Source organism: Pezoporus flaviventris, unplaced genomic scaffold (genome assembly GCF_033815535.1).
Source record: "Pezoporus flaviventris isolate CSIRO_AGI_PZ_B2104156 unplaced genomic scaffold, CSIRO_AGI_Pfla_v1 ptg000105l, whole genome shotgun sequence".
Classification (NCBI taxonomy): Eukaryota; Metazoa; Chordata; class Aves; order Psittaciformes; family Psittacidae; genus Pezoporus; species Pezoporus flaviventris.
In genome coordinates this window covers 312,094-338,395 of record NW_026892653.1, presented here as the reverse complement: position 1 = coordinate 338,395, position 26,302 = coordinate 312,094, and the positions used below count along the sequence as shown (strand labels likewise).

Genomic DNA, 26,302 nt, shown 5'->3' with positions numbered 1-26,302 from the left:
CGGTGCCGGGCGCCCACAGCAGCCGAGCGGGGACTTGGTGATGATGCCCCTCGTGTCCCCGCACGTCCCCGTGCCAGGCCCAGCGCTTGGTTCCGTCCCGAACCCCTCCACCGCTCCCGAGGGGTGCTGGCTCTCAGCCCTGCTGCAGCCCCAGGGGCCCGGCCCCGGCGAGCGGGGAGCGCTCCCCGCTGCGGCACCTCGGAAGCGGGGACCGCCGGTGCCGGTGGCCGGGAGGATGCTGCCACCTGGTGCCGTGGCCTCGCGGTGCCGCTGGGACCGGTCCCGGCGCTGGAGGTCGAGGGGGCAGCATCGGGACTGGCAATGGGGGTCAGGGACAGAACCGGGACCGGTCCCAGGGACCGGGGGTGCAGCGCCGGGACCGGCAGCGAGAGTCGGGACAGAACCGGAACGAGCACCGGGGGTCGGAGCCAGCACCGGGACTACCAGCGGGGTTCAGGGGCAGCACCGGGACCGGCCCCGAGGGTCGAGGACAGCGCTGGGAATAGCCCCGGAGCTCGGGGCCAGCCCCGGGATGTGCCCCAGGTGCGAGAAGCAGCACCGGGACCGGCCCCGGGGGGATCAGGGAGCAGCGGGGCCGGGTCCTCGCTGTGGCTCTGGAGCATCCCAGGCCCAGCTCCGTCCCGTGTGAACCCGCCGGGACCCGGAGATCGCGGGACGCTGCCGTTCCCCCCCTCACCGCGCCCGCACCGGCCCCAACCCCTCCGCCAGCGCGGGGGGACCCCTGCCCCGTGGGGGGCGAACGGGGGTGGCTGGAGCGAGCTCTCCTCGATGCGGAGCTCTGCGGAGCGGGGCGGGCAGAACCCCCCGTCCCCATCCCCATCCCGATCCCGATCCCGGTGCCGGTGCCGGTCCAGCCGTGGCGGGGACAGCGGGGCCGGGTCTCTCCCTCCCTCCCGCCCCGTCGCGGCATCCCCGGGGTGCGCCCTGCGACAGCTGCCGCGTTCCCTCCCGCCCTGCCCCGGGGGCCTCTTGTCCCCCCCACCGGCCCCCCGGCCCCAGCCCCGGGCTGCGGGTCCCCCCCGGGTCCCTCCCCGAGCCCCCCGCGCCCGCCCCGTCGGGCCCCTCGGCGGGTGCAGGCTGGCGGCCGGGGGCGGCGGGGCAGGTGCCGGTGCGGGGGGGGGCCCGGCCCGCCACAGCACATGTGCTGTCACTCAGCCAGCCCCGCCGTTATTTTAGCTCGGGGCTGGCGGCCGGACTGCGCCCCGCTCCGCCATGGGCCCCCCTCTCCTGCTCGCCTGCCTGCTCGCCCCGCTCTGCGCTCGGGTAAGGGGTGCGGGGATACGGGGTGGGGGGGGAGATGGGGATGGGGACCCCCAGCTCCATGGCTCGGGAGGGCCGGATGGGATGGGGAGACTGGACACGGTGCTGGGGGGCGGCGGGACAGCAGACCCCGTGGAGACACATCCTCTGGGGCAGTGGGGATGGAGATGGGGGTTATGGGGGCTTGGTGCCCCTCTTGAGGCATTTTCTACCCCACAGATGGCAGCGGCAGAGGGGGGCCTGCGGCTCCGGCACACTGCCCGCCTTTGTGAGCTGGGAGATGGGATTTGAGGCTGGGTTAGGCACTCAGAAACACCGCGCTCCCCTTTTTTCCCACCCCACCTATCGTCCCAGACCCCTCCGTGCCCCCTCGTCCATGCACGTGCCCCCAGAGCCCCTCACCGTGGTCTCAGGCCTGAGCCACATGGAGCTGTTGGGGTTCTGGCCTGGACCCCGTGGCCGGGTGCTCAGGGCAGGGGAAGGAAAAGGCACATACAGGACAGTCATCCCCCCTCCAGCAGCAGCCCCCTCATCGCCCCCCACAACCCTCCCCATCCGTGGCCTCCTGGGAAAGGGGGGGGGGTGTCTCTCCTGGGGAGGGCAGAGGGGGAGCTGGAAGCCATGGGGCAGCTCCCGCAGCAGCCTCGGAACAAGCCCTTTGTCCTGCCCAGCCCTGGCAGGCAGCCCCTGCCCTGCACCGGCCCCCTCTGCCACCAGGGACCCACAGCTCAGCCCCCCCTGCCCTACTCCCCCTGCCCTGGCACAGTGCACGTGGGGGAACCCGGGGCACCCAGTGCGCCCCAGCACCCAGCGGTGTAACCCGGTGCAGATGCAGGTGGGTGCAGATGTGGGGCAAGGCGTGATGCTGCCCAGATGTGCTCCCTCTCTGTGGAGGGGACGGTGTAGGTCCCGAGGGGCATGACAAGGATGCACCCTGATAATGATGCATGGAGCTGGGGGGGGGGGGGGGGGGGGGGGCAGAAGCTGCATGCCCAGCTCCCTTCTCCTCTTCCAGACCCCATCTCTGTGCCCCCACACCTGCTCCCCACAGCTCCGGACCCCCATTTCACCCCGCAATTCCCTGACCCCTTCAGGTCAGCTCCTTACAGCCCCTAAAACCCATGCGAGTCCTCACAATTTGCTGACCCCGATTTCGGCCTCTCGAACCCCGTAGCTCCTGCTCCCCACTCTCCATTCCTCATCTCCCCCACCTCACAGCCCCCAGCTCCACCCCAGCCCCACAGCTCCCTGTGCCCCACAGCACTCCTGATCTGTGGCCCAGCCAGGCGACCCCTGCAGCCTAAACTGATCCCTGACCCTTCCACCACATCCATGCAGTTACCATGACCTGGGCTGGGGTGCCACTTCCAGTCCCTATTGCAAGGGTCTCATGGGGCCCTGCCCAGCTGTGGCATGGGGTCATGCCCAGAGCACAACCGGGATCACTTGAGGAGCACCCTTTCCCTGTGGGACACCCCTCACCATCACATCAGGATGTCAGGGGCCCACTGACACAAAGCCCCCAGGGGACCTGGGTGACCTCTCTGCTCCCCAAGAACCAACCCCATCAGGGGGCCCATCACTATGCACTCCATCACTGTGCACCCCATCACTGCACACCCCATCACCGTTAACCACATCAACCTGCACCGCCACTGTACATTCCATCCCTATTCACCCCAGTACTGTGCACCTCAGAACCATGCAAGTCCCTGCTAACTCCCCCAGCACCGCACCCCACATGGGAGGTTTCAGGGTCACCGGCAGCACCGTGTCCCCCTGCAGGGTGCCAGCCCAGCCCAGCCGGGGCTCACAGTCCCAGGCAGCCCCCAGGCCTGGCAGCAGCACGAGGCTCCAAGGCGGGTGAAGAGGGCCTGGGTGATCCCTCCCATCAGCGTCTCGGAGAACCACAAGCGCATCCCACACCTCCTGGTGCAGGTAGGAGCCCCCCACCCTCTCTTCGAGGCGGCGGGGGACACCCTGGGCAGGAGGATTGCATTGGGGCACCCCAGGAAGGAGGATGTGGCATGGGGGGAGGCTCAGGGCAGAGGGGGACCCCAGGCAGGGGACAGAGCCCCCCCAGCCCCAGGACCATCAGCCTCGCTTCCCCCAGATCAAGTCGGACAAGCAACAGCCTGGGGGGGTGATCTACAGCATCAAGGGGCCTGGGGTGGATGAGGAGCCCCTGGGCATCTTCTCCATTGACAAGTTCAGCGGGAAGGTGTTCCTCAACGCCATGCTGGACCGGGAGGAGAACGACCGCTTCAGGGTAAGGATGCTGCCTGCCTGCCCACAGCTCCCTCCCCAGCCCCACAGCCAGCCCAAATCGACCTGTGCTATGCCCGCAGCTGAAAGCCTTCGCGCTGGACCTGGGTGGTGTGACACTGGAGGACCCCACTGACCTGGAGATCATCGTGGTGGACCAGAACGACAACCGGCCACTCTTCCGGCAGGATGTGTTCACAGGGCGCGTGGTGGAGGGTGCTGAGCCAGGTCAGACCAGCTGGGGGGGTGCTGGGGAAAGAGGAGGATGAATCAGTCCCGGTGCTGGCACCCACCATGGTGCTCCTGTGGCCACAGGGACCTGCGTGATGACGGTGGATGCCACTGATGCTGATGACCCCGACACGGATAACGCAGTGGTGCGGTACTCCATCCTGGAGCAGGGTGCTGGGGGCATGTTCAGCATCAATGCAACCACTGGCGAGATTTGCACCGCACGGCCTGGCCTTGACCGTGAGGTAGTGGGCACGTGTGGCACCAGGAGGGCACCGGGGTGGCACTGGCACTGTGGACTGGGAGATGGTAGAACCACAGCTCCAGCCATGGGCAGACCCAGGCACGGGGATGCAATGGGTGGCCTCTGGGAGACCTCTGGGCTGCTTGGGGTGCTGAAGGGGCTCAGCACCGGCCCCCTCCTTCCCTGCAGACCATGGGGGTGTACAACCTGACGGTGCAGGCAGCTGACATGTCCGGGGATGGGCTCACCACCACCGCCATGGCCATCATCTACCTGGAGGACATCAACGACAACCCTCCCGAGTTCACCAAGGAGGAGGTAGTGGCTGGGGCAGGGTGGGTTAACACGCAGGGTCAGCAGCACCCCAAGGGAGCAGACTCCATCCCCACATCGCTCCCCCCCCAAAGTTCTCCATGGAGGTGGAGGAGCAGGCGGTCGGCGTGGACGTGGGCAGGGTGTTCGTGCACGACAAGGACCTGGCCGGCTCACCCAACTGGCTGGCCAAATTCACCATCCTGGAGGGCGACCCCGAGGGCGCCTTCGCCATCCACACCGACCCCCACACCAACGACGGCGTGCTCTCCGTGGCCAAGGTGGGCGCAGGGCAACCGGCTGGGTCGGGATGTGGGGGGGTCCCGTGGGTCGGGTTGACCTTGGGCCCCTGTCTGCAGCCGCTGGACCACGAGGTGCGGGACCGCTTCGAGCTGACGGTGTCGGTGCAGAACGAGCAGCCTCTGGAGCCCACGGCTCCCACCAGCCCCCGGGCGCTGGCCACCGTGCGGGTGCGGGTGCGGGATGTCAATGAGGCACCCGTGTTCCGGGAGAACCCGCGGCGGATCAGCGTGCTGGAGGGGGCCCCCCCAGGCACCCCCGTCACCACCTACACTGCCAGCGACCCCGACACGCACCAGCTCCAGACCCTCACGTGAGCCCCAGAACATGGGTCCCGGCACCCTTTGGCCGTTCGTGGGTGTTTTGGAGGGTGCAGTCATTCCCCCTCCCTCTGCACCCACAGCTACACGCTGCTCTATGACCCGGCGGACTGGCTGCGGCTGGACCCCCACACCGGCACCGTCCGCACCAAGCGGGAGCTGCTGCACCCCTCCGCCTTCCTGCAGGGCGGCTGGTACATCGCGCTGGTCCTCGCCCGCGATGACGGTGAGCGGACCCCCCCCCACAAAGCCACGTCCCCCGACCCCGCTCCATCCATCCCGCCCTGACCTCCGCGCTCTCTGCCCCCAGCCGAGCCCCCGCTCTCGGCCACCGGCACCCTCTCCATCGAGATCCTGGAGGTGAACGACCACGCTCCGGTGCTGCAGCCGCCGGCGGCGCTGCTCTGCGGGCGGCCGGGACGCGGCGGGACCCTGCTCCTGGGGGCCACGGACGATGACCGCCCCCCCCACGGCGCCCCCTTCCACTTCCAGCTCAGCCCCCAGCACCCGCAGCTCGCCCGCAACTGGAGCATCTCCCGCTTCAACGGTAAAGGGACCGGACCGGGCTGCGGGTGCTGCTGCATCGGGGGCGCTGGGGGACCCTCGCTCAGCCCCGCTCCCTGCCCGCAGTGACCCACGCCGTGCTGGCCGTGCTGGCGGAGCTGCCCGAGGGGCTCTACTCGCTGCCGCTGCTGGTGCGGGACTCGGGGACCCCCCCGCGGGAGCAGCAGCAGCTCCTGAACGTCTCCGTGTGCCACTGCGGCCGGGAGGGAACCTGCGAGGACAGCGTCCTGGCTGCCGCCACTGCCGGCGCCGGCATCACCCTCGGGGCTCTCGTGATCATCCTCGGCAGCAGCATCCTGCTCCTTGGTGAGTGAGACCCCCCCCAGCCCTCCATCCTGCCCCCAGCCGGCACCCCAGCCCTGTGCTCTTCCGTGCAGTGCTGGTCCTGGCCACCCATCCTGAGCCCTACCAGCTCAATCCGTCACCTTGTCACCCCATCATGGTCCTGGCCTCCCCACACAGTCCCTGCCCATGTCCCAAATCACCCCATCCCGGTCCAGAGCACCCCAACCTCTCCCTGCCACATTCCCCATCACCCCATCCCGGTCCAGAGCACCCCAACCTCTCCCTCCCACATTCCCCATCACCCCATCCCGGTCCAGAGCACCCCAACCTCTCCCTCCCACATTCCCCATCACCCCATCCCGGTCCAGAGCACCCCAACCTCTCCCTCCCACATTCCCCATCACCCCATCCTGGTCCAGAGCACCCCAACCTCTCCCTCCCACATTCCCCATCACCCCATCCTGGTCCAGAGCACCCCAACCTCTCCCTCCCACATTCCCCATCACCCCATCCCGGTCCAGAGCACCCCAACCTCTCCCTCCCACATTCCCCATCACCCCATCCTGGTCTAGAACAACCCAACCTCTCCCTACCCGCATCCCTCACCACCCCATCCTATTCCAGAACACCCCATCCCACTCATGCCTCCCAACACTGCCCCCCAGCAACCCCTTCTGACCTATTCTAAGACACCCCCCAACCCTTTCCCTCTTCACCCATCCCACCCCATTGCTCCCAAATCCCTTCCTGCATCCCCACCCCACTCCCCCAGCCCCACCAGCACCCTCCTCACCCCCCGTCCCACTGGCTCTGGCTCCCCTGGCCTGGCACCCATGGGCGCTGTGCCCGCAGTGCTGGTGGGGCTGGGGGCCGCGCGGGTGCGTGGGCGCCGGCGGGCTCTGCGCAAGGGGCTGCTGCAGCGCTCGCGGGACGACCTCCGGGACAACATCCTCAACTACGACGAGCAGGGCGGGGGCGAGGAGGACCAGGTCAGCAGGACCCGGGGACACCCCCGGGTTGGGGGGGGGGGGGGGGGGGTCCATCCCGGCCCCACACCGCTGCTGACCCCATCCATGTCCGCAGGATGCCTACGACATCAACCAGCTCCGGCACCCCGAGCTCTTCTCGCCCCGGGTGAAGCCGCCGCTGCGCAGGGACGCCCCGCTCAGCTCCGCCACCCCCCTGGCACCCCGCAAGCTGCCCAGTGGCCCCTCTGACATCGAGGACTTCATCAACGAGGTGGGGACAGGGCTCAGTGCCCCATCCTGCCCCCAGCCCCCAGCCCCAGTGGGGTGACGGTGCCCCTCTGTCCCCGCAGGGGCTGGAGGCGGCTGATAGCGACCCCAGCGTGCCCCCCTACGACACGGCCCTCATCTATGACTACGAGGGCTCAGGCTCCGTCGCCAGCCCCCTCAGCTCCATCGTCTCCAGCCTGACGGATGAGGACCAGGACTACGACTACCTGACGGAGTGGGGGCCACGCTTCCGGCGCCTGGCCGACCTCTATGGGCAGTAGCAGGGATCGGGGGGGGGGGGGGGGCCGGGGAGGGGGTCACCCCACTGTCCATTGAGGGGCTGGGATGGGGAACCAGCAGTGGGGATCTTGCACACGTACGTGCACAGGATGCCCGGCTGCAGCAGCTTTGCATATGGACACGCACAAGATGCAGGGGCTTTGCACATGCGCGTGCACCGAGAGAGGCCTCAGTGCAGGGATTGGCACACCTGCACACACCATGGACCCCATGCCCAGCAAACCCCAGGAAGGCAGAATGTGGGGACATGGGCAGCCCTGTGGAGGGCAATGCCCCGGGGATAAGCCCCATAGAGCTGGGGACCCCCACTGCCCCCATAATAAAGATCCCAGAGAAGGGGCCGGTGGCAGGGGCACTCTGCGGGGCCCCGACCTCACCAGCCGCCCATAGAAACAAGGCACTTTTATTGGCAGCCCGCGAGCCTCTGGTGCAAGCACTCCGGGGGGGGCATCACCCCTGCCCCAGGATTCTCAGCAAAGCTCCTCGTGGGGCAGGATCCACCCCCACCGCGGGGTTGGCTTGCTGCTCCCCCCATCACGTGTGTTCCGGTGCACCCCGTCATCCCCGTGAGCACCCAAAGATGGGGGGGTCCCAGCACCGTGTTCAGCAGTGGGGAGACTCCAGTATGGGGTGGGGGGCACAGCTACATCTCACTGGGGGTGACCGTGGAGCCCGTCATGGATTTGGCGGAGGAGGTGAGGTTGGAGTAGTGTTGGCTGCCCGGGGTGGCGAGCAGGGGCACGTGGTCCTCGCGGGGTGGTTGGTGGAAGAGGGGGGACCGGCGCTGCTTCTCACCGTCCTCCAGGGACTGAGGCAGGCTGTGGCCCTGGCTCTCTGGCAGCAGCATGATGCTGAGGATGCTGAGGATGGTGAAGGAGGCGAAGACGATGTGGTGCAGAAAGAAGCCACGGCTGTTGGAGATGGCGGTGATGGGGGCTGCTGCCTTGCCCACGAAGCTGGCGCCCGCAATGAGGCCCAGCCCGGCACCTCTGTGGGGGAAATGCACTTAGAGGGGACCCAGGGGACCCTGTCCGGGTCACCCAGGGGTAGCATGAGGGACGTGGCAGCTCCCCCCCTTACCTGACCACAGTGGGGAGGACCTCGCTGGCGAAGAAGATGCTGAGCATGGTGACGGCGTGTGACGTGGTGATGCCAACCACAGACAGGGTCAGGACAATGAACTCCAGCAAGTCTGGGCGAGGGGGAAAAGCATCATCAGGGGTCAAATCCTGCACACAGCCCACCCGAAGCATCCTGTTCCCAAACCTGCCCAGGAGAGCAGGGGAGCCCTGCGCCCATCCTTACACTGGGTGAGGGCCAGCAGCAGGAGGGAGCAGATGCCGGTGAGGACGGTGCAGAGCAGGAGGATGGCGCGGCGCCCGAAGCGCTCGGCTGTCAGGAAGACGAAGAGGCAGGCGGTGGCCTCGGTGCCCACCAGTGTGAAGTAGGAGGAGAAGAAGTGGGGCAGGTGCGGGGCCAGGTTGCGGGTGAAGCAGTGGTGGATGCCGGCGCCGATGAACCTGCGGGACAGCGGGATCAGGGGGGCTGTGGCAGGACCCCCCTCGCCCCCCGGCACCTTTCCCCTGCTCACGCTGTGAAGCCGAGGATGACGCTGTTCTTCCATATGACCCGGGTGCCGAAGATCTCGCAGACAGCGTGGTACCGGGGCTTCGGGGAGCCCTCGGACAGGGACCGCAGCTCTGCAGGGACACGGGGACCCGGGTTAGGGCCAGCACCATGGCACCACCGCACCACTCTGCTCTGCGGAGGGCACGCACCGGCGCAGAGGCTCTGCTGGTGGCAGGAGCTGTGGTCGGAGCCGCTGCCCTTGCCCAGTGCCTGCAGGGTCTTCCTGGCCCTGTCCAGCTGCCGCGTGGCCAGCAGCCAGCGCGGGGACTCCAGCAGCAGCACCAGGCACCTGCGACAAGAGGGTTGGAGTCACGGGGCCCCCCAAGGGCCTGCCCCGACCCCTTCCCGGCCGCAGAGCGGCTCAGCACGGAAACCCTCCACTTGGAGCCTGAGCAAACATTTACCCGGGCAGGCTTTGATCGCCCGGGCAGGGTGCGCTGCGCTGGGCACGGCTCAGCGCCAGCCCCCGGGCTCAGCTCAGCCCCAGTGCAGGGGTAGCCCCCCCCCCCGCACACCACACCCCACCCTATGCCGCGGTCCTTACCACCAGAAGGCAGCCATCAGAGCCAGGATCGTGGTGACAGCGCCCTGCAGCACCCGCCAGTGCCGGCACAGCACGGCCAGCCCCGGCAGCAGCAGCTCCCCGGCGATCCAGAAGAAGCTGGCCACTACGGTCACCCCTAGGCGGTGTGGGGGGTCACACATCTCCAGCCCTGCAGGGGGGGCACCGTGGGTGCCATGGCCATGGGGTAGCCTGCACCCCGGAGCATCCTCGGTGCTCGGGCACCATGGACCCCATCGCCACACTCACGCGCAACATAGAGGGAGAGGAAGGCGCCCGCCAGAGCGGCCCCGAAGAGCAGCCGGGCCACAAGCACCACGGTGAAGTCCGAGGCCAGCGCCACACCGATTCCCAGCGGCACCGCCAGTACCAGGGACACCACAAAGGCCGTCCTGCGGCCGAACCTGCCGGGGGACGGGGCCGTGAGCGGGGCTGGGGCCGGGACCCCTGCTCTGCGTGGGGAGGGAACCCCCCGGGGACCCCCGGTACCTGTCGCAGGCCAGGCCAGCCGTGATGCTGCCCAGCGTCCAGCCCAGCAAGTGTGTGGTCTGCTCCAGGGGCACCTTCCAGCGCGAGTGGCACACGAGATCCCACTGCGGCGAGGGGGGACACGGGGGGGGGGGCGGCATCAGCACGGCGGTCCCGGCAGAAACACCCCCCCCCCCCCCTCCGCTGACCTTGCTGGAGCCAGTGAAGCCCCGCGGGGGGGGGCATAGGGGATGGTCCTTAGCTCCCTGTAGCCCCCAAAGCGCCTCCCCGTCCGTCCCGTCGAGCACCCTCATGGTCCCGTCCGTCCCCCTCCCATCCCAGGACCCCCCCCAGGGCTCCCCGCGCACACCCAGGGCTTCGCTGGGGTCCCCCCTACCCTCAAACCCCTTCACCCTCCCGTACCCCCCCCCCCCACCCCTCCATACCCCCCGCACCCCCCGGACCTGTGTGACGAGGTTGGAGCGGAGGCCGGCGGCGGGAAGGGCATAGTGCCAGCCTCGCGTGCAGGGCCCGGTGCCGTTGGGGCCGGCGGCGGCGGTGCCTCGGTACCGGTAGAGCTGACAGGGGCTCCAGCCGCCGCGGAGCCGAGGGACGGCTGCGCGCAGGAGCGCGACCCCCGCCAGGCGGCGGAGCGGCGGCGGCAGCAGAGCGGTGTCCGGGCGGCAGCGGTGCGGGGGAGCGGCTCCCAGCGCCCAGCCCAGCGCCCAGCCCAGCGCCAGGACCAGGCACGGAGCCCACCCCCCCGCCGCCAGCCGACCCCGCGGCCGCCAGCCCTCAGACGGCATCGCCCGTCGAGGCAGGCGCAGGGGCAGGCGGGCGGGCCGGCACCGGGCAGCGCTGCCGGGCGAGGCTGGCTCTGAGGCGGGCCGGACGCCGCGGGGACGGCCAGAACCAGCCGGGCACAGGCCCGCCCTCCTGGCGCTGACCCTGCCGCTCCCCGGCGTTCTGCCCTGGCAAGGGCAGCCCCGGAAGCTCCGGTTCCACCCTCCAGGACTGGTCCAGCCCACACCTGGGTCTCACGCTCGGACCGTCCCGTCTCGTCCCCCCCGTCCCTGTTTGCTCCCCCGGCCCGGTTCACACTCACGCCCCCTCCCTGCTCGATTCGATTCCCCGGACCCGGTTCACCGCCCTCCCACCTCGGGCCGGTACCCCCTGAACTCAGTTCGCCCCCCACAGCCTGATCTACCTCCTCACAAGCCAGCCCGGCTCACCCCCAAGGCCGGGCAGTGCCAACCCAAGCCCAGTTCACAACTACAACCCGGGTCTGCGCCCTCCAGCCCGATTCCCCCCCCCTTCCCCTTCAAGCTGGGTTCACTCCTCACCCTCTGTGATGCTCCAGGCCAAGGAGCGCCCTTGGCACCGGGGATGCCAGGACCCAGCCGTGCGCACCCACAGATGCGCCTGGGTGCACCTATGTATTAAAGGAGGCTGGTGGGGACTGGTCCCTCCCCTGGGAAGGTGGGGTCAGAGCTCCCCTTGCATCCACTATCGGCAAGGCAGCCAAGTCAACAAGCCTTTTGTTTTGCCCTCCTCACGATTTATTTAACAATCACCGTCTCTGAAGGCCAGCCGGGCTGGCCTGGAGCGCCACTGCTGCAAAATCCTATCTCTGCTTGCTTTTGGCCTCTCTCCGTGGGAAGCCGATAGCCGAAGGGGTGGTAGGGCTGCGGTGGCACAGGGTGAACTGAAACGGGAGATTTAGGTTGAGGATAAGGAAGCTCTTCCCTGTGAGGGTGATGAGGCGCTGGCACAGGGTGCCCAGAGAAGCTGTGGCTGCCCCATCCCTGGCAGTGTTCAAGGCCAAGACGGACACAGGGGCTTGGAGCAAGCTGCTCTAGTGGAAGGGGTCCCTGCCCGTGGCAGGGGTTGGAACTGGGTGAGCTCTAAGATCCCTACAACCCAATCAACCCAAAGCAGTTTGTGCTTCTGTACCAGAGGAGCAGGGCACGTGGGGGGGACAGCACCACACGGTGCTCCGGGCTGTGCTGCCCAACACCAGCCTCACACGGGAGAATTGAGCCAGCACTGGTCCCTCAACCTGTTTCTGAGGGTCAGTGTTAGAAAGAACAGGAGGTGGCAGGAGTGGGGTGGTGGCTGCAGCAGCACCCTGGGAGTCCAGCAGGCCTCATCCATGGGCACACAGGCAGCATCCCAGAGGAAACACTGCTGGCTGCAAGCCCTGCTGCAGGCTCCAGGGCTCCAGCTTGCTCTGGGTGCTGGGAAGCCACCTCCTTGCCTGGGGAGGGAGGACAATGCTGATGTGGTGTTAAAAGTGAGCATGCAGAGACCCCTACAGCATGGCCCCACGGGTCAAATCACCCCTCCGTACCTGAGCACATCAGATGGGCTTCCGAGGAGCATTGCACACCATCCTGGACCATATTTTCTCCTTGCAAGTGCTGCCTAGGGTGAACTATACATACAAAGATAATTTTAATTAATTTATTTATTTCTTTACACATAACTGAAAGTGATGTTACAGTACATAAGTTATTTACAACTGTGCAGTAATGTGTTGCAAAATAAATTATCTAGAAGGCAGCAAAAGTACATTGTTAATGTATATAAAAACTGTACAGCATTTATGGGATACAATTTTTCTTTATATGAGTATTGGCTCTGTAGTGTTTTCAAGTTATGTTCTCAGAAAGAGAAACGAAATGCCCAAGATTAAAGGAAAAAAAAATATATAAACCACATGGATTTTACTCCATTAAAAACACAGTTGGCAAAGTCCTTTCTCTGCATCACCACTCGCCTGCCCGGCCGCGCCGCTCCGGTGGCTCCTGCGCTCTTCCCAAAGGCTGTCGAGCGGCTGCTGCGGGTGCCGGAGCTGTCCTCACCTCCAGAGCCGCGGCTGCCCAACCCGGACGCTGTCTGTTTGCTTCTACTTGTTTTTGTTTGGGTTTTTTTTTTTTTTCCTTTTTTTTTGTGGTTTGTTTTTTTTTTTAAGTTTTTGTCTTTTTTTTTTTTTTTTTTTTTTTAGATTTTATTTTTTTTTAGACATACCCAGGATGGAACGAGAAACTCAAAACACCCCCCCCCCACCCCCCCCCATGGTTTCCTACTGCAGCTTCTCCGAGCGGAGATCCGCCATCGGTGGAAAAACAGAGAGCTGGAAAATCACGGTGTTCACAAGTACATGAATCACGCTGGGTCGCTGGCCCCGCTCAGCAGCTTCTGCAACACACAGACGGTGTCCTTGGCCTCCCCCTCTGCGCCTCTGCCAGTCTCTTGGCCGGTGCGTGCCCGCTGCCCGTGCAGCCCGGCTGCCTCCCTGCAAAGGAGATGCGCCCTGGCCCACTGCCCGGCAGAGCTGCCTTCAGTCTGGAAGCGAGGGACACGTTGTGAAGAAAGTGCAATTATTTTTCTCATTGTTTTGTTTTCTGCCGATAGCTGCTTCCTCCTCCTCTGACCAGGGATTCATCAGCAAGCGGTAAGGGTGAATGTGAGCTCGACCGCCCGACCTTGGAGGGCTCCCGTCCGTGCCAGTGTTCAGTGATGTCTCCTGGTTTTGAACTGTCATGCCGGCAAGAGGACAAAGTCATCGTTCACGTCGACCATTGGCACGTAGAACGAGGGCACCTCGTTCACGCAGAGGGATTTGTGCCCCGCAGGGTCCAGCTCCTGCACCTTCAGCTGCCACTCCATCCTTTGCACTGCGTTCAAAGCAGCAGCTTCGTGTTGCTGGCGCATGAGCAGGCACGTCTGGATCCGGGGGGGGGGAGGAAGAAAGAACAAGCAGAAAACCATAATTTTAGTGCCTAAAATGTGTATCCTTGTTGGAATAAATGAAGGAATTTAGGTAGGAATCATAAACAGTCTCAAACACAAAGTGAATGTGCAACCTGGTCTAGTGGAAGGTGTCCCTGCCCATGGCAGGGGGGGTTGGAAATGGATGAGCTTTAAGGTCCTTTCCAACCCAACCCATTCTATGATTCTATGAGGGGTAAGTAGGAGAGGGCAGGAAAGGCTCCTGCTGCACGTTCCACTTGGCAAAGGCAAGAGGCATGCAGCAATCATGGTGGGCACAGCAGCAAAGGATGCCACAGGCACGTTTTTAGGAAGGCAACCTGGACTTGAGATGCCTGCTGAGCCTAAATCCAGCAGAAGCAGGGGTGAACCCAAAAGGGCCTTGTGGGATGGCTTTTAAAGGGTCATAAGCACTCGAGGGCACTGACCCTGCTGGCAGCAGACAGTCCCACTGACCCCAACAGTGGCCATTTGCTGCCCAAGAGCAGGGTCCTGCTCCCTTCATGGGAGCTGTCACCTCCCTCCATGTCACCACCTGGAAGCACAATCGTCCCCGCTCCCTCCCGTGCCACCAGAGCTTTGCAGACCACTCTGCAAATCACTGCACAGACTCCTTTCACCCTGAAGTTCACTACAGGCCTTGAGCTTGCTGCAGCACACACTGCTGGTGCAGAGCAGGCCCTGACTGACCCTAACTGACTTGAGAGGCTCCAGACCATACAGCATGAAGCAGAGTCCCAGACGGACAGACAACCCTTAGCAGAATATGTCTCCCACCCCCTTTTTGGAACCAGCAAGTGCTCCCCAAGTGCCCATAGAGGCTCCCAACTCTCCCCCATGCCATGCATCCCACCACAGAAGCATCCCACCTGCTCTAGCAGAAGGTGTCCCTGCCCGTGGCAGGGGTGTTGCAACTGGATGAACTTTAAGGCCCCTTCCAACACAAATCAGTCTGGGATTTTATGACCCTGCATCATCCAATGCTGCCCATACCACCTCAGGACTCCTGCTCCCACCAGGGTTTTGGAAACCACAATGGCAGTTCTCAAGCTATAGCAACAGCCAGGACCCCTCCTGAAGAACCCCTCCTGCCAGGAGGAAGAGGAGCACGACCTGGTACCAGCCATGTACTGGCTCTCCCAAGCCTCTCACCTTCATTCGATCATACTTGTCATCCACGTCTTGCAACCAGGAAATGAACTGTCGCGCATTGAAACGGTCTCTGACCGATTTGTTTTCATCTCCCTAAGCAAAAGACAGCACAAGGGAATTACTTTATGCAGCTACAGGTCTAACAGGCCATGTTCCAACTCCTCTTAGGGCATACACTCATCAGAAACAAGGAGGGAGGGAGAATAGAGCACACTGCTCCCAGCTGCTCTGGCAGCCCTCTGCCAAGGCTTCAGCCTCAGGCAGTGATGCACACACGTGTGCATGCATGCACTCCCCATGTCTGCTTGCTTTGCAGAGAATCTGTCTGTGCCAGCCCATCAGAGCACTCACATCTCTCTTGTCTGCTTCAACTCATGCCCACGACTGTAATGTCTTCACTGTAAAAGCACAGACACTTGGCTGGGAAATGCTGAGGGATAAATCAAGGCTCTGGGATCAATACTCCAGGTCACTAATGAATTCCAGGATTCTACTCCTGCACAGGATCCCTCCTGCAATGCAGTAGTGTGCTTCCCTGAGCAGCAAGGCTGGCAGCAGCTGCAGGGGATGCTGGCAGGATGGTGTGGGACCAACTGCAGCCACATGGCCACCAGCTGCAGAAACTGGACACGATTCGCCCTTCCCTCGCACAGAAGGAAGAAATGACTATTTCTTGTGGCTTGTGAGATAGAGCCTGGCTCTGTCAAAGCCCCTATTCAGACACAAATCAATTTAATGGTTCTCTTCCCTTCCTTCAACAGGAAGGTATCTCAGAGTGTAGTAAAAGAAACCTTTTAAGGATGCAGATGATACTGATCAAGAAAAAGGGCAGACAGTCCTGAGACTCACTGATAAACACAATCGTTTTTGCTTCTATCAGGACAACATGCTCCCTGTATCCCCACGTTCTGGATATATTTCCTTCCCTGGCACACATATGGGGTATCCCAGAACATGTGATACCAGAAACTGAGTCAGAGTAGGCATCCTGCAGGGTCAGACAGGAGCTGCAGGGCTCTTGCAGCATGTTCTGTATCTGTGTGCCATGGTAGGAGTAAGGCACCTGAGCAGGGAGAGCATTAGGAACTCCTCCCTCCCTCCATCCAGAAAAGCACATCTCCCTCAGGGTCTGGCACAGAACCTTCACCATCAAGACAGACACTGACCTGATTTTCTAGAGGCATGTTATAGACCTCGGAGTCCAGCAGCATGGTGCAGGCACTGAAGGGCACAGCCTGGTTGGCAATAGTCCTTGCTGCCCGACAATGAACTCTCAGGATCTCCTGCTCACAGGAAACGATGAGCTTCTCCTGAGGAAGAGCAAAGGAAGCAGTGAGCAGAGCAAATCCAGGACCTCCTCCCGAGCAGGAGTTTCCTGGGAGCACTCCCTTACCCGCTCTATGCTGTGCTGGAGCCGCAGCTTCCCTCGCACTGCTTCCTGCTGCTTGAAGAGCTCCTTCAGAGGCTCGGCGAGCGACGGTGGCGGTGCGATCTGTGGGCACACAGCAGCAGGGGGTTAGAGCCAACACTGCTGCTGGGTGCCCTGCCTGCACCCAGCACCCCCTGCCACGCAGCACATTGGCCAAGGGAGCTGGTGCCGCCCCGCAGGGTGATGTACTGAGCTTGCCACAGGAGAAACTCTGCCTGTGCCTCAGCAGGCAGGTGGCAAAGGACAACACCCTGACCATGCCTAGACCACAGCAAGGGGGGAGACAACAGGGCAAGAGGCGTCCAGTGCTGAGACATGAGGTCTGAGACACAGAACCAGAGCTTCCACCACCCCGTGTGCTGAAAAGGCAGTTTGTAAACGGGCCTGAACGTGTCTGATGAAGGGGATGACACTGCTGCAGAAATACTGCCAGGAGGCGCCCAATCTGCGCACTGGTGGGAAGGGTGCCTGGGTCCTGATGTGTCCTGCACCCTCCTGGGGAGCAAGGTGCTTCACAAGCACAGCCCAACTGCAGAACAGGGGAGCAGGGGGCTCTGGGTTAGGCTAGGAAGGGACAAGCGGATCTGAACACAGGCTGCAACCACTGTGGTGCTGGGGCAGACAAAGCAAGTATTAACTCATGAAAACAATACGGGCCACCTGCACAGAAATCCCCACAGACCAGGACATTCCAGCTGCCTGCAGCAGGCAAAGAAGCCTGACTTAGCTGGTCATGTTGACCTCCTCCTCCAGGCTGGATCCTGGACTTACTTCCTGCAACACTGTTTATTGATGCACCTGTATTAGCAAGCCCATTCATGCAGCGCAGCAGTGAAACTGAGATCCCACTGCCAAGGAGTGAGTGCTATTGGCAAGTCAAATATCAGAGCTTGGGAAAACAAAGGCAGGAGTTAAAAGCCATCTCTTTCCCACTAGTTCGTGATCTAGGTTCATGATCTGATTATTATACTGCTTGGAAAAGCAGTTTTGCCTTCCAGCCTCAAATCCAGTGGATTAGTACAAACCTGCTCTAAAGTCTGAACAAATCTCAAGTTCCTAAGCACAGCCCAAGGTCTCCTCTGCAAAAACACAGCATCTCAGAGGATGCATTTATCACGCAGCCGTCTACTTACCGAGGCTTTGATTTGTCATCATGGGCATGTTCTAAAAGTAGGCTAACACCATGGCCTGGTACTACTGGCACTGAAAGGGCGCTCATGGTGTGCAGGGGACAATCTGGCTTGTAGCAGGAAGGGAACAATCCCTGGTGGTGTGGTTTGAAGAGAGAAGGTGACTCACCACTGGAATATGGAGCTTGCTTAGAGGCTTGCCATCCAACAGGTAGGAGCCCGTGTAGGTGACATACTCGGCGTAGCATTGCGGAGCTTGGGGAGTAATATAGCAGAGGATTTTCCGCTTCTCTTCAATCTTTTTCCTGATCTGGAGGTACTCGAAGTAGGGGTTAGACCTGTCGCTGTGGTAAGGCTCGATGTCATCCAGTTTTATAGCATCTACAATAGCTGCCAGTGTTTGCTGTATCATCTCCCTTGTCTGCTGGGTGGACGTGTTGATCTGCTGCTGCAGCTGCTGGTTGGAGCGCTGGAAGCGGCGCTTGCGCGGGTGCTGAGCCTGGGAATCATCGTCCTCTGTAACGCGGCTCTTGGCACGTGTGACGGGCGCAGAAACAGGAGGAAATTCCTTCTCAGCAGCAGCGGCGTTCTGCTTGTTTTGGTTGGCGAGCATCTGAGCCCGGTTCCTGGTAATCCGCTGAGGAATCTCTTCTATTTTCGGTGGTTTGGGAGCTTCTGCTACTGGTTTCTGCACTGGTTCCACGGTTTCTGTTTTAGCATTGCTCGGAGGCGCTTCTGCCTGCGAGGAGGGGGCCTGGCTTGCACTGCGTGCCGCAGCACCCTCCTGTGGGACACTGCCCTCAGTGGTGGCCGCGGGCTGGGGACAGCTCTGGGAGCTGCTCTCTGCCACACCACCAGAAGATGACTTGTCTTCACGTGCAGCCTCCGCCTCTTTGCTCTCTGCCTTAGCAGATTCAGATGGGGTCTGCTTTGAAACCTGTGCTTCCGAGTTCTCAGCTCCCTTTTCCTGGGCTACATTCTGCGCTTCTGAGGTGGCTTCTTTTGCAGCTACTTCTGGTTTCTGATCCCCTGCTTTTGGCTCTGTCTCTGTGGGCAGGGCAGCAGTTGCCTGCCTGGCTGGTGCCTCCTCCGACTCACCGGATGCTACTGTGGATGCGCTCGCTTTGATGACCCCAGCGCTTGCTTCTGAACCTGCTGCTGCGCTTTCCTCTGCCGCTTCTGCCTTGGTCGCCTCTGTCTCTGCATCCTTAGGTTGGAGAGGCAGTTCTGGTAGCGAGAAGGGGCCGAGGTCCAAGTCATCTGTATTGGTGAAGGGATCAGGCCACGTTACTGCCCCCTCTGTGCTTGCAGGCGCAGCTTTATTGTTATCCAAATACTTGCTTTCTTGTGCGCTACCAACTTCTGCCTGAGGTTCTGCTGGCACACGAGGGGGCTCTGGAGGTATCTCAGGTGCTGCTTCTGGAATAGGCTTGCAGTTATTGAAGAACGTGTCTAACCTGGTAGGGGACATGTATGGAGCTTGCCCTTCAGCTTTCACTGTTTCTCCTGGAACTGCTTCCTCAGCATTCTGCTTGACTTCATCAAGCCTTGGTTCAGACACTGACAGAGGGTAAGATATGGGAGAAACGGGGTAGGAAGTATCTGTGGGAATGAAGGCTACTGGTGCAGGATGAATTGGCTCTAGGGAACAGAGTGGTGCTTTAGGGGACTCAGAGAACCTCTGGGGAGATTTCATCAGAAGCTCTGAGCCCATGGACCAGCTGACCGAGTGCTCTGCTGGGTTACCCATCAGGCTGGGAGGAATGCCAGGGTCAGTGCTCCTGGACTGAGGGTTATCCCAGTCTATGTTGTTCTGTTCCGGCATACCTGAACTAAAATGGTTTTCTTCGATTGATGGTAAGTAAGTAGATTCTGGTGGCATAATGGAAGCTGTAGCTTGCTGCTCTTCGGTGGTATCCAAGGGCATGCCGAGGTCGGGGGGAAGAGCACTTTCTACTGAAGGAGCCAGCAATTCATCTCTGTGGGAAGGGGAGGATTTTGCTTGTAAACCAGAAAAGACACTTTCAGGCGACTGGGAAACTCCGCTGACAGCTCCTGGTGCGCAGTGCAGAGCTTCCACTTTGGGTGATGAAACCCCATAATCTGGTGAGTAATACCCAGGAGATAAACACTGGAACTTCTCAGCAGGGACAGAAGGAAGGGGAACTTTCTCCTCCATTAAGTGTGGCACTGGAGAGTCATAATTTGACGTTGCTGGAACACTTTGCTGCCTGAAAAATTTATCTCCGACACTGAATTCTTCTTCAGGTGCCCTTCTGATATCAACTGAGATGGAACGATAAAGGTTTGTGGAGGGTATGGTCCGAGATGGGGTCTGACCGGCGTTCTCAGGGAGCACACTGGAAACGTTGGCGTATCTGTCGAAGAAGGATGGAGAACAGGCGTTCATGGACATGGTGGATATGGGTAGTGAGTGCTGGGAGTCTGCACATTCAAACATCAGGTCTGTGTAGTCTTCGTTGCTGCACGAAGGAGTCCTAGGTGTCTGCATCACCTCCTCGTAGCTTGGACACGAGACGACGGATGCTGGGGTTGGAACTCCCGTCGGCCGGTTCTGATCAGGCCTGGGAGATGCTGGGAGGATCTCCTTCAGCTGAGGACCCGTTATCCAGTCCTTAGAGTCTGTCCCAACAGCAGGCTGGGGTTTGTTTTCTGGTGACAGCATAGGTGTCAGTGGACCCAGCTCTTTCAGCTTCTTGTCCTTGAGTTGAGTATCCAGCGTTAACGGCTTCTTCGTTGCCAGATCCAGACTCCTCTTGCGTGCATCTTCTGAGCTTTTAAGTTTGTCCTTTAATTTGGGGTCTCCAGACCTGTGCCTCATTTTCTCCATCTGCTTCATTCTCTCTTTGTGCCTTTTGTGGCGCTCCTCGATTTCCAGGTCTTTCTGGCTCAGCATCCTTTCAAAGCTGGTCATCATCAAATCACCGTCTCCCAGAAGCTTCTCCCTTGGCCTGGCTTCTTTCTTTCCGGTGTCTTTGGAAAGGGTTATTTTTTCATTCCCGTTGCTTATTTTTATTGACTCCGATTTGTCTTTCTCTTGGTTGTCCTTGAGCTTTTCCTTCAGTTTGGTTTCGCCGAATTTGAGGTTGTCCTCCTTCGATTTATCTTTAAAGGCGGTAACTTGCGGACTGTCCTTAAGCGTTGACTTTGGATCCTCTTTGTGATGTTTGAAGAAACCATCTGCATGTTTGTCTCTATGTTTTTCCTTTTCCTCCTTCCATTTTTCCTTGTGTTTATCTCGCTTCTTCTTCTCTTTAGCTGTGCTGATGGTGCTGGAGCCGTAACTCTTGTCTTTTTCCGCCTTCTTTGACAGCTCTCTTTCAGAATCATTTTTATCTTTCTTTTCAGAAAATAAGTAATCAATGCTTTTCTCTGGTTCCTCATCAGCCTCTGTCTTCACATTGTAGGAAGTGCTAAAAGCCTCCCCATCCACAGAGAAATCTTTTTCATAATGAGTGGAATCCTTTCTGCTGATGGAGTCTTTGAATTCTTCTGTTTTTTCCTTTTTCTCTGTCTTCTTTGTTTTTTCTTTCTCATGACTCTTCTTTGACGAAGATGAGGAATGTCTGTGTCTCTCCTTCTCCTTGAGTTTGTCCTGCAAGCAGGTTAAAGGGAGAGAGTCCTTAAACTTTTCTTCAGTGGCATCGGTAAGAGAGAGGTTAGAAGACTCAAAGAGGCTGGTCAGTCCTGGATCCTGCCCTCTATCTGTGAAGCTGTCAGAAGAGATCTCACTGATTTTGTCATTGGAGTCATCTCTATAGTCGTTCAGAGCCTCCTCCTCCAATTTCTCCAGCAGGCTCTTCTCTGACTCCCCTCCTTTCGAAGATTTCTTCTCTTTGGAGTGCTCTTTATCTGGCTTCTCCTTATGCTTGCTTTTCACCTTGTCATCATTGGCATGTTTCTTTTCAACCTTTTCTGGGAGCTTTTGCTTGGTTTTCTTCTCTTGAGTGGAATCTATGGACGTTCTGTCTTTCCTGTCCTTGTACTTTTCGGTAGAGTCTTTATCTTTCTTCTCCTTGTGTTTTTCAGAGGAACTCTTCTCCTTCTTCTCTTTCCCCCCTTCTGATGTCCCTTTGTCCTTTTTCTTCTCCTTGGAGTCCTTATCCTTCTGCTTCTCTCCTGAGTGCTGCCTGTCGGAGGAGTACTTGCGGTGCTTCTCAGGGTACAGCTCCTTCTCAGCAGCTGCACTGTCCTCCTTCTCCTGCAGACTATCCAGACGATGCATGTCGCTCCCAGCAGAGTCGCCAGCTTTGAACCCACTCAAGCTGTACTCATCCCTCTCGTCTTCGCTTTCATCTGTGAAGATGTCTGCAATGCTGTACCAGCTTTTCTCCTTGCCTTTCTTCTCATCCTTTTTCTCGGAGAAGTCCTCTCGATCTGCGGAGAAGTTTTTATCTTTCTTGTCTTTAACCTGGTCAAAAGAACTCTTCCTTTCTTTGTCTTTGCTGTGCGGGTCTTTGTACTTCTCTTTAGTCTCTTTTTTCTCTTTGAAACTCTTGTCAAGTTCTTTGTCTTTCAGGACTTTCTCAGGAGCAACTTTTTCAATTTTCTCCTTGTCGCCTTCTTTGGACTTTTCCTTGTATTTTTCTGGCTTCGCCTTTTCTTTTTTTTCTTTATCAGGAGCATCTTTCTTCTCCTTTTCCTTCCCAGAATGGTGTCTCTCCCAGCTCTCCAGAGGCTTACCACTGAATTCAGGGTCAGGCTTATCCTTGAAAAATGTTTCACAGCCATATTCTTTAAAGTCATCTCGATAGGGCTCCTCCTGCTTCGTTTTGGTGTCTTTTCTATCTTTAGAGCCATCAGAGGAATCTTTTCTGTCTTTGGTGGTTTCACCTGCATCTTTTTCTTTCCTCTCCTTGACATTCTCCACAGAATCCTTCCTCTTTTTATCCTTTTCAGGCAAATAACTAGGAGGAACTTTGTGTCTGTCTGTTTGGTCCTTTTTCTTCTCGGAGCTTTTGTCCAAGTACTCCCTTTCTTTCTTCTTTAAGAAAGTGTCCTTTTCATTACGTTTCTCGTTGTATTCTTTCTTCTCTTTCATTTTATTTTCCTTTTTCTTGTCTTTAGTTTCCTCTTTTACAGGTTCTATGATTAGTTTTGCCACGGTGTCATTTTTAATCTCCCTGAAATCTGTTACTGGAGAATCCCAGCTATCTTCACCTTTGAAGTCGAAGGATGAGTCAGAAGACAAGTCTGAAAACCACCTCTCTTGCTGATCATCTGAAAGGCTGAACTTTGTGTCCTCGCTTTCAGGAAACTGGGTTTTGTTATTAAACTCATCAAACCCAGACTCATCCCTGTAAAGTTTGTCTTTTTTGCATTTCTCTTTCTCTTCCTTGAAAGCTTTTTCTTTCTCTAGTTTAGAAACCTTCTCTTCCTTCAGCTCATTCTTCTTTTCAGATTTTGACTGCTTGTCCTTTGATTTTTTCTTTCTCTCCTCTTTGTGTAGTCTTGGCTTCTCCTCCTTGGGAGACTTCTCTTTTACAGGTTTCTCTTTTTCTGATTTACTTAATCCTTCTCTGAAGGATTTGCTCATGTCTTTACTACCATCTTTGACTTTTCTTAATGATTTCTCCTCTTTCAAGGATTTTCCAGTCTCATCTTTAAACAACCATTCCTTCTCTTCGGCTTTACCTTTGGGGAGCTTTTCCTCCTTCTTACTGTGCTCTCGCTCATGCTTTAACACCTTTAGTTTGTTTTCGACTGGATTTTCTGTCTCCACTATCAAGCCTTTCTCAGGCTTTTGTTTAGAGTCCTCAAATTCAAAAGAAAAGGTTTTGATTATTTTAATGTCTTGGCTGATGGGACACTGCCCCTTCTCCTTGTTTTTATGTTTGTGTTTTGTTTTATGCTTTTTAACAACCTTCCCCTCTTTGTCCAGCTTTGGAATTGCTCCATCCACATTGCTATGGAATGAATTCTTTTTCTCAGAAACAGTGTTGTGTGTGGTGTTTTTCTTTCTGTGCTCTGTTTTCTTCCTGACTGGCTTTAGCGACTCTAAGCTCGAGTCCTCGGACGAGTAGTCTGACTCGCTCGTCAGTCTCGTCCTGGTGGAGTCCGATAAGGAACTGACATCTGACCAAGCTGGAGAAGATATGGTTTTCCAATTGTCCGTCCTCCAGTGCTTGGAGTGCTGTTCTGTAAGGTTAGCATTATGTTTCTGGGATGCTAAACTCCCATGAGAAGAGGTCGATGAGGCAGACAGAGAGTTAAACAAGGAGGATTCCTTTAGCACTAGCCTGGAGTCCTTTACACAGCTAGAGCTCTGAAGAGAGTCTCTATCATCCTCCTCACTCTCCACATTTTCACTCTCTGATTCAGAGGAACAAAACTTGTCATTTTTTTTGCCAAACCGAACCTCTTTGTTTTTTGTCTCTTTCTTCCGCTTCTTTTTTACTTTGCTTTTCTCCTTCTGCGGCTTTGTGCTGGCGGGCTCTCGAATCTTGCTGCTGGGCAGTATCGAGTGGCTCGAAAGTCGCAGCTTCTCCCCTGTCCCCACAGCAACACTGGTCTCCTCCTCATCCGAGCTGTCCGACAGGATGCGGTGGGCAGCTTTCTTTGGTGTAATTGTGTTATTTTTAGTATAAGTTTTCACTTCCATTTTGGGTATGGAAATGAAACTGTTTGCTTTAGTCTCTTTTCTGTAATCCTTTTTCAGCAGATGTTTGTCATCAACAGGCGGGACCCGGTCCTGCTCATCATCCTCATCAAATTCATACTCATCTTTCACTGGGGTGATGGTTTTGGGGGGCTCCTGGGCCTTGGGCTTGTGCTTCAAACCCTTCTCAAACTCTGAGTCTGTGTTATTGCCATCAACAGAGCTGGAGGGAGCGAAGGAAGGGGCATCCTCCTCTTCTGAGGTCTCTGCAGACAGAGAAGAACAATGTGTTAAGGGCTGCGAGGGGCTTTGGGGAGGCAACATGATCAGTCTGCTGTATATGTGACCCCTGTAAACACCCCTGCCACCCTTCTGCCTTACCCAGCCTTTGCTAAGTTTGCAGCTGATAGCTCGAAATGTTGGGTTGGGAGATCTTTTAGAAAGGGATAGCTATCCAGTCTTGAACCTGCACAGGCTGCTCCTCAAAACAACATCCTGGGTGTATCAAGAGAAGAACCTGTTAACAGGGTTATGACTGCACAAACCATAGGTCAAGACTTCCCATGAGACTGGAAACTTTAATTAGCATGGATTAAAACCTGCAGTGTTCTCCATTCGTGGGACAGGCTGTAGCAGGGGGCTCTGCTGAGGGGTAGCCTGGGAGCACTGGTATGGAGAGCTGTGCCCTCCAAACGGGGAGGGATGGGGACACACAACGAGCATGCAAACCTCCTCCTCTCTACACACAAGCTGGACTGCGGTCAACTGCTGAGCTGAGCAGCTCGAGAGAGGACGCCTTCAACACCTGAGCAGGGTGAAGCTCAGTGTCCAGAAGCCTCAACTCAGAGCGGCGAGAGCCTCGAGTCCTCAGCTGACGCAAGCATGGACTCAGAGGGGGCGATGACAGGAGGGACAGCACCAGCCCTGACTGAGTAAAAAACCACCCTGGGGAGTGGGAACGATCAGGAGTGGGGTATGGCAGTTTGTGCAGGCAGGTGAGCAGGATGGTGAGCACTCGCCGTATGAGCAGGGCCCGGTGTGGGAGCTCTGCTCTGGCTGCCCCGGTGGTGGCCAGCGTAGGCACCCAGACAGAGCCGATGAGAGGGGAGGCTGCAGTGCAGAGCTCAGGGTGCAGAGAGTGCCTGCACTGGTCTGGTGAGGGGAGGGTGCACAACGGGCAGGGCTGCTCTCGGTGCTCCCTGGTGGAGGTCCTCCTGCAGCAGGGGCTGAGCTGCGGGATGCTGTTAATGGGCTGAAAGATGTCAGGGAAGCTGAGAGGAAGCAGGAATGCTTGCTCCTGGCCCAACCTGTGCAGGGGCCTAAAGCATCCACTGCAGCTTATGCAGGAAAGTAGGAGGCTGTTAACCCAGGAAGCTGGGAATTAGTGACAAAAAAAAAACAACAAAAAAGGGAGGAAAAGGACAATTAAAAGCAAGGGGCTTCCTCCTAAATCTGTTGTCCCCACGCAGAACCGCTTTGCAAACACCCTCGCACCATGAACAGAACAGCCGGCTGGTGCACTGGTAAAGAAGATCTCTACTGGTGCTGCCAGGAAAAAGCGGCGGGTCGTAGTGGTAGGGGACTCTGCTTTGAAAGGCACAGAGGCACCCATCTGCCGGCCTGACCCAGTCTCAAGGGAGGTGTGTTGTCTACCAGGGGCACGGATCAGGGATGTGGCAGAGAGGCTGCCTGCTCTAGTAAGTCCCACGGACTATTACCCACTTCTGGTGATCCATGTGGGTGCTAGGGATACAGACAGCAGTAGCCCGGGGAACATGAAGAAGGACTACAGAGCCCTGGGAGAGGTGCTTAGGGGCTCTGGAACTCAGACTGTCTTTTCATCAATTCTCCAGGACACACGGGAGGACCTTAAAAAGGCCAGGAGGATTGGGCAGGTTAATAAATGGTTAGAAGGGTGTTGCCACAGTCAAGGGTTTGGGTATTTAGAACACGGGACTCAATCTGGGAGGCCAGGTCTACTGGGGGCTGGTGGAGGGTCACGCAGCAGTTTTGGTAGGAGTCTTGCCAGGCTGGTCAAGGATGCTTTAAACTAGGTGTGTTGGGGAGGGGGGCATCATTCCATCCCGGCACTCCCAGTCAGCTGCCAGCACCTATAATAAATGCTCGGGGCAATGTAGAGATATCCCAGCCGCTCCAGCCAATGAGCCGGCTTCAGTTGGAGCTCGGCTCAGATGCCTCCAT

At 58.7% G+C, this 26,302-nt stretch overlaps 3 protein-coding genes across 8 annotated transcripts in view; 1 reads left to right on the top strand and 2 right to left on the bottom strand.

The window, feature by feature from the left end:
* Window positions 1–1,092: 1,092 nt before the first annotated feature.
* On the top strand, window positions 1,093–7,715 carry CDH15 (cadherin 15). 2 transcript variants are annotated; one of them, XM_061477343.1, is made up of 14 exons: window positions 1,093–1,284; window positions 3,067–3,219; window positions 3,395–3,550; window positions 3,630–3,774; window positions 3,862–4,022; window positions 4,211–4,339; window positions 4,429–4,614; window positions 4,693–4,946; window positions 5,037–5,179; window positions 5,264–5,500; window positions 5,584–5,823; window positions 6,655–6,791; window positions 6,886–7,041; window positions 7,121–7,715. In XM_061477343.1, exons 1-14 carry the CDS (start codon window positions 1,234–1,236, stop codon window positions 7,316–7,318), a joined length of 2,346 nt encoding a protein of 781 aa, XP_061333327.1. In that variant the 5' UTR covers window positions 1,093–1,233; the 3' UTR covers window positions 7,319–7,715. The 2 variants fall into 2 exon arrangements, with proteins under 2 accessions (XP_061333327.1, XP_061333328.1); XM_061477344.1 differs by having other exon boundaries at window positions 6,771–6,791; window positions 7,121–7,253.
* A 10-nt stretch (window positions 7,716–7,725) lies between these two features.
* Window positions 7,726–13,114, bottom strand: SLC22A31 (solute carrier family 22 member 31). The gene is made up of 11 exons (XM_061477363.1): window positions 13,086–13,114; window positions 11,027–11,153; window positions 10,461–10,967; window positions 10,018–10,121; window positions 9,778–9,932; window positions 9,511–9,679; window positions 9,116–9,255; window positions 8,929–9,037; window positions 8,643–8,857; window positions 8,418–8,529; window positions 7,726–8,326 (listed from the first exon to the last, which is right to left on the bottom strand). Exons 1-11 carry the CDS (start codon window positions 13,112–13,114, stop codon window positions 7,981–7,983), a joined length of 2,013 nt encoding a protein of 670 aa, XP_061333347.1. The 3' UTR covers window positions 7,726–7,980.
* Window positions 12,446–26,302, bottom strand: part of ANKRD11 (ankyrin repeat domain containing 11) — a 153,611-nt gene continuing 139,754 nt past the window's right edge. For all 5 annotated transcript variants that reach the window (XM_061477322.1, XM_061477320.1, XM_061477324.1 and 2 more), the window contains 5 exons: window positions 17,651–24,366; window positions 16,316–16,414; window positions 16,089–16,232; window positions 14,923–15,015; window positions 12,446–13,725 (listed from right to left, as the gene is read on the bottom strand). In XM_061477322.1, the coding sequence (XP_061333306.1) occupies window positions 13,540–13,725; window positions 14,923–15,015; window positions 16,089–16,232; window positions 16,316–16,414; window positions 17,651–24,366 (7,238 nt within the window). In that variant the 3' untranslated portion in view covers window positions 12,446–13,539. The remainder of the gene's footprint in view (window positions 13,726–14,922; window positions 15,016–16,088; window positions 16,233–16,315; window positions 16,415–17,650; window positions 24,367–26,302) is intronic.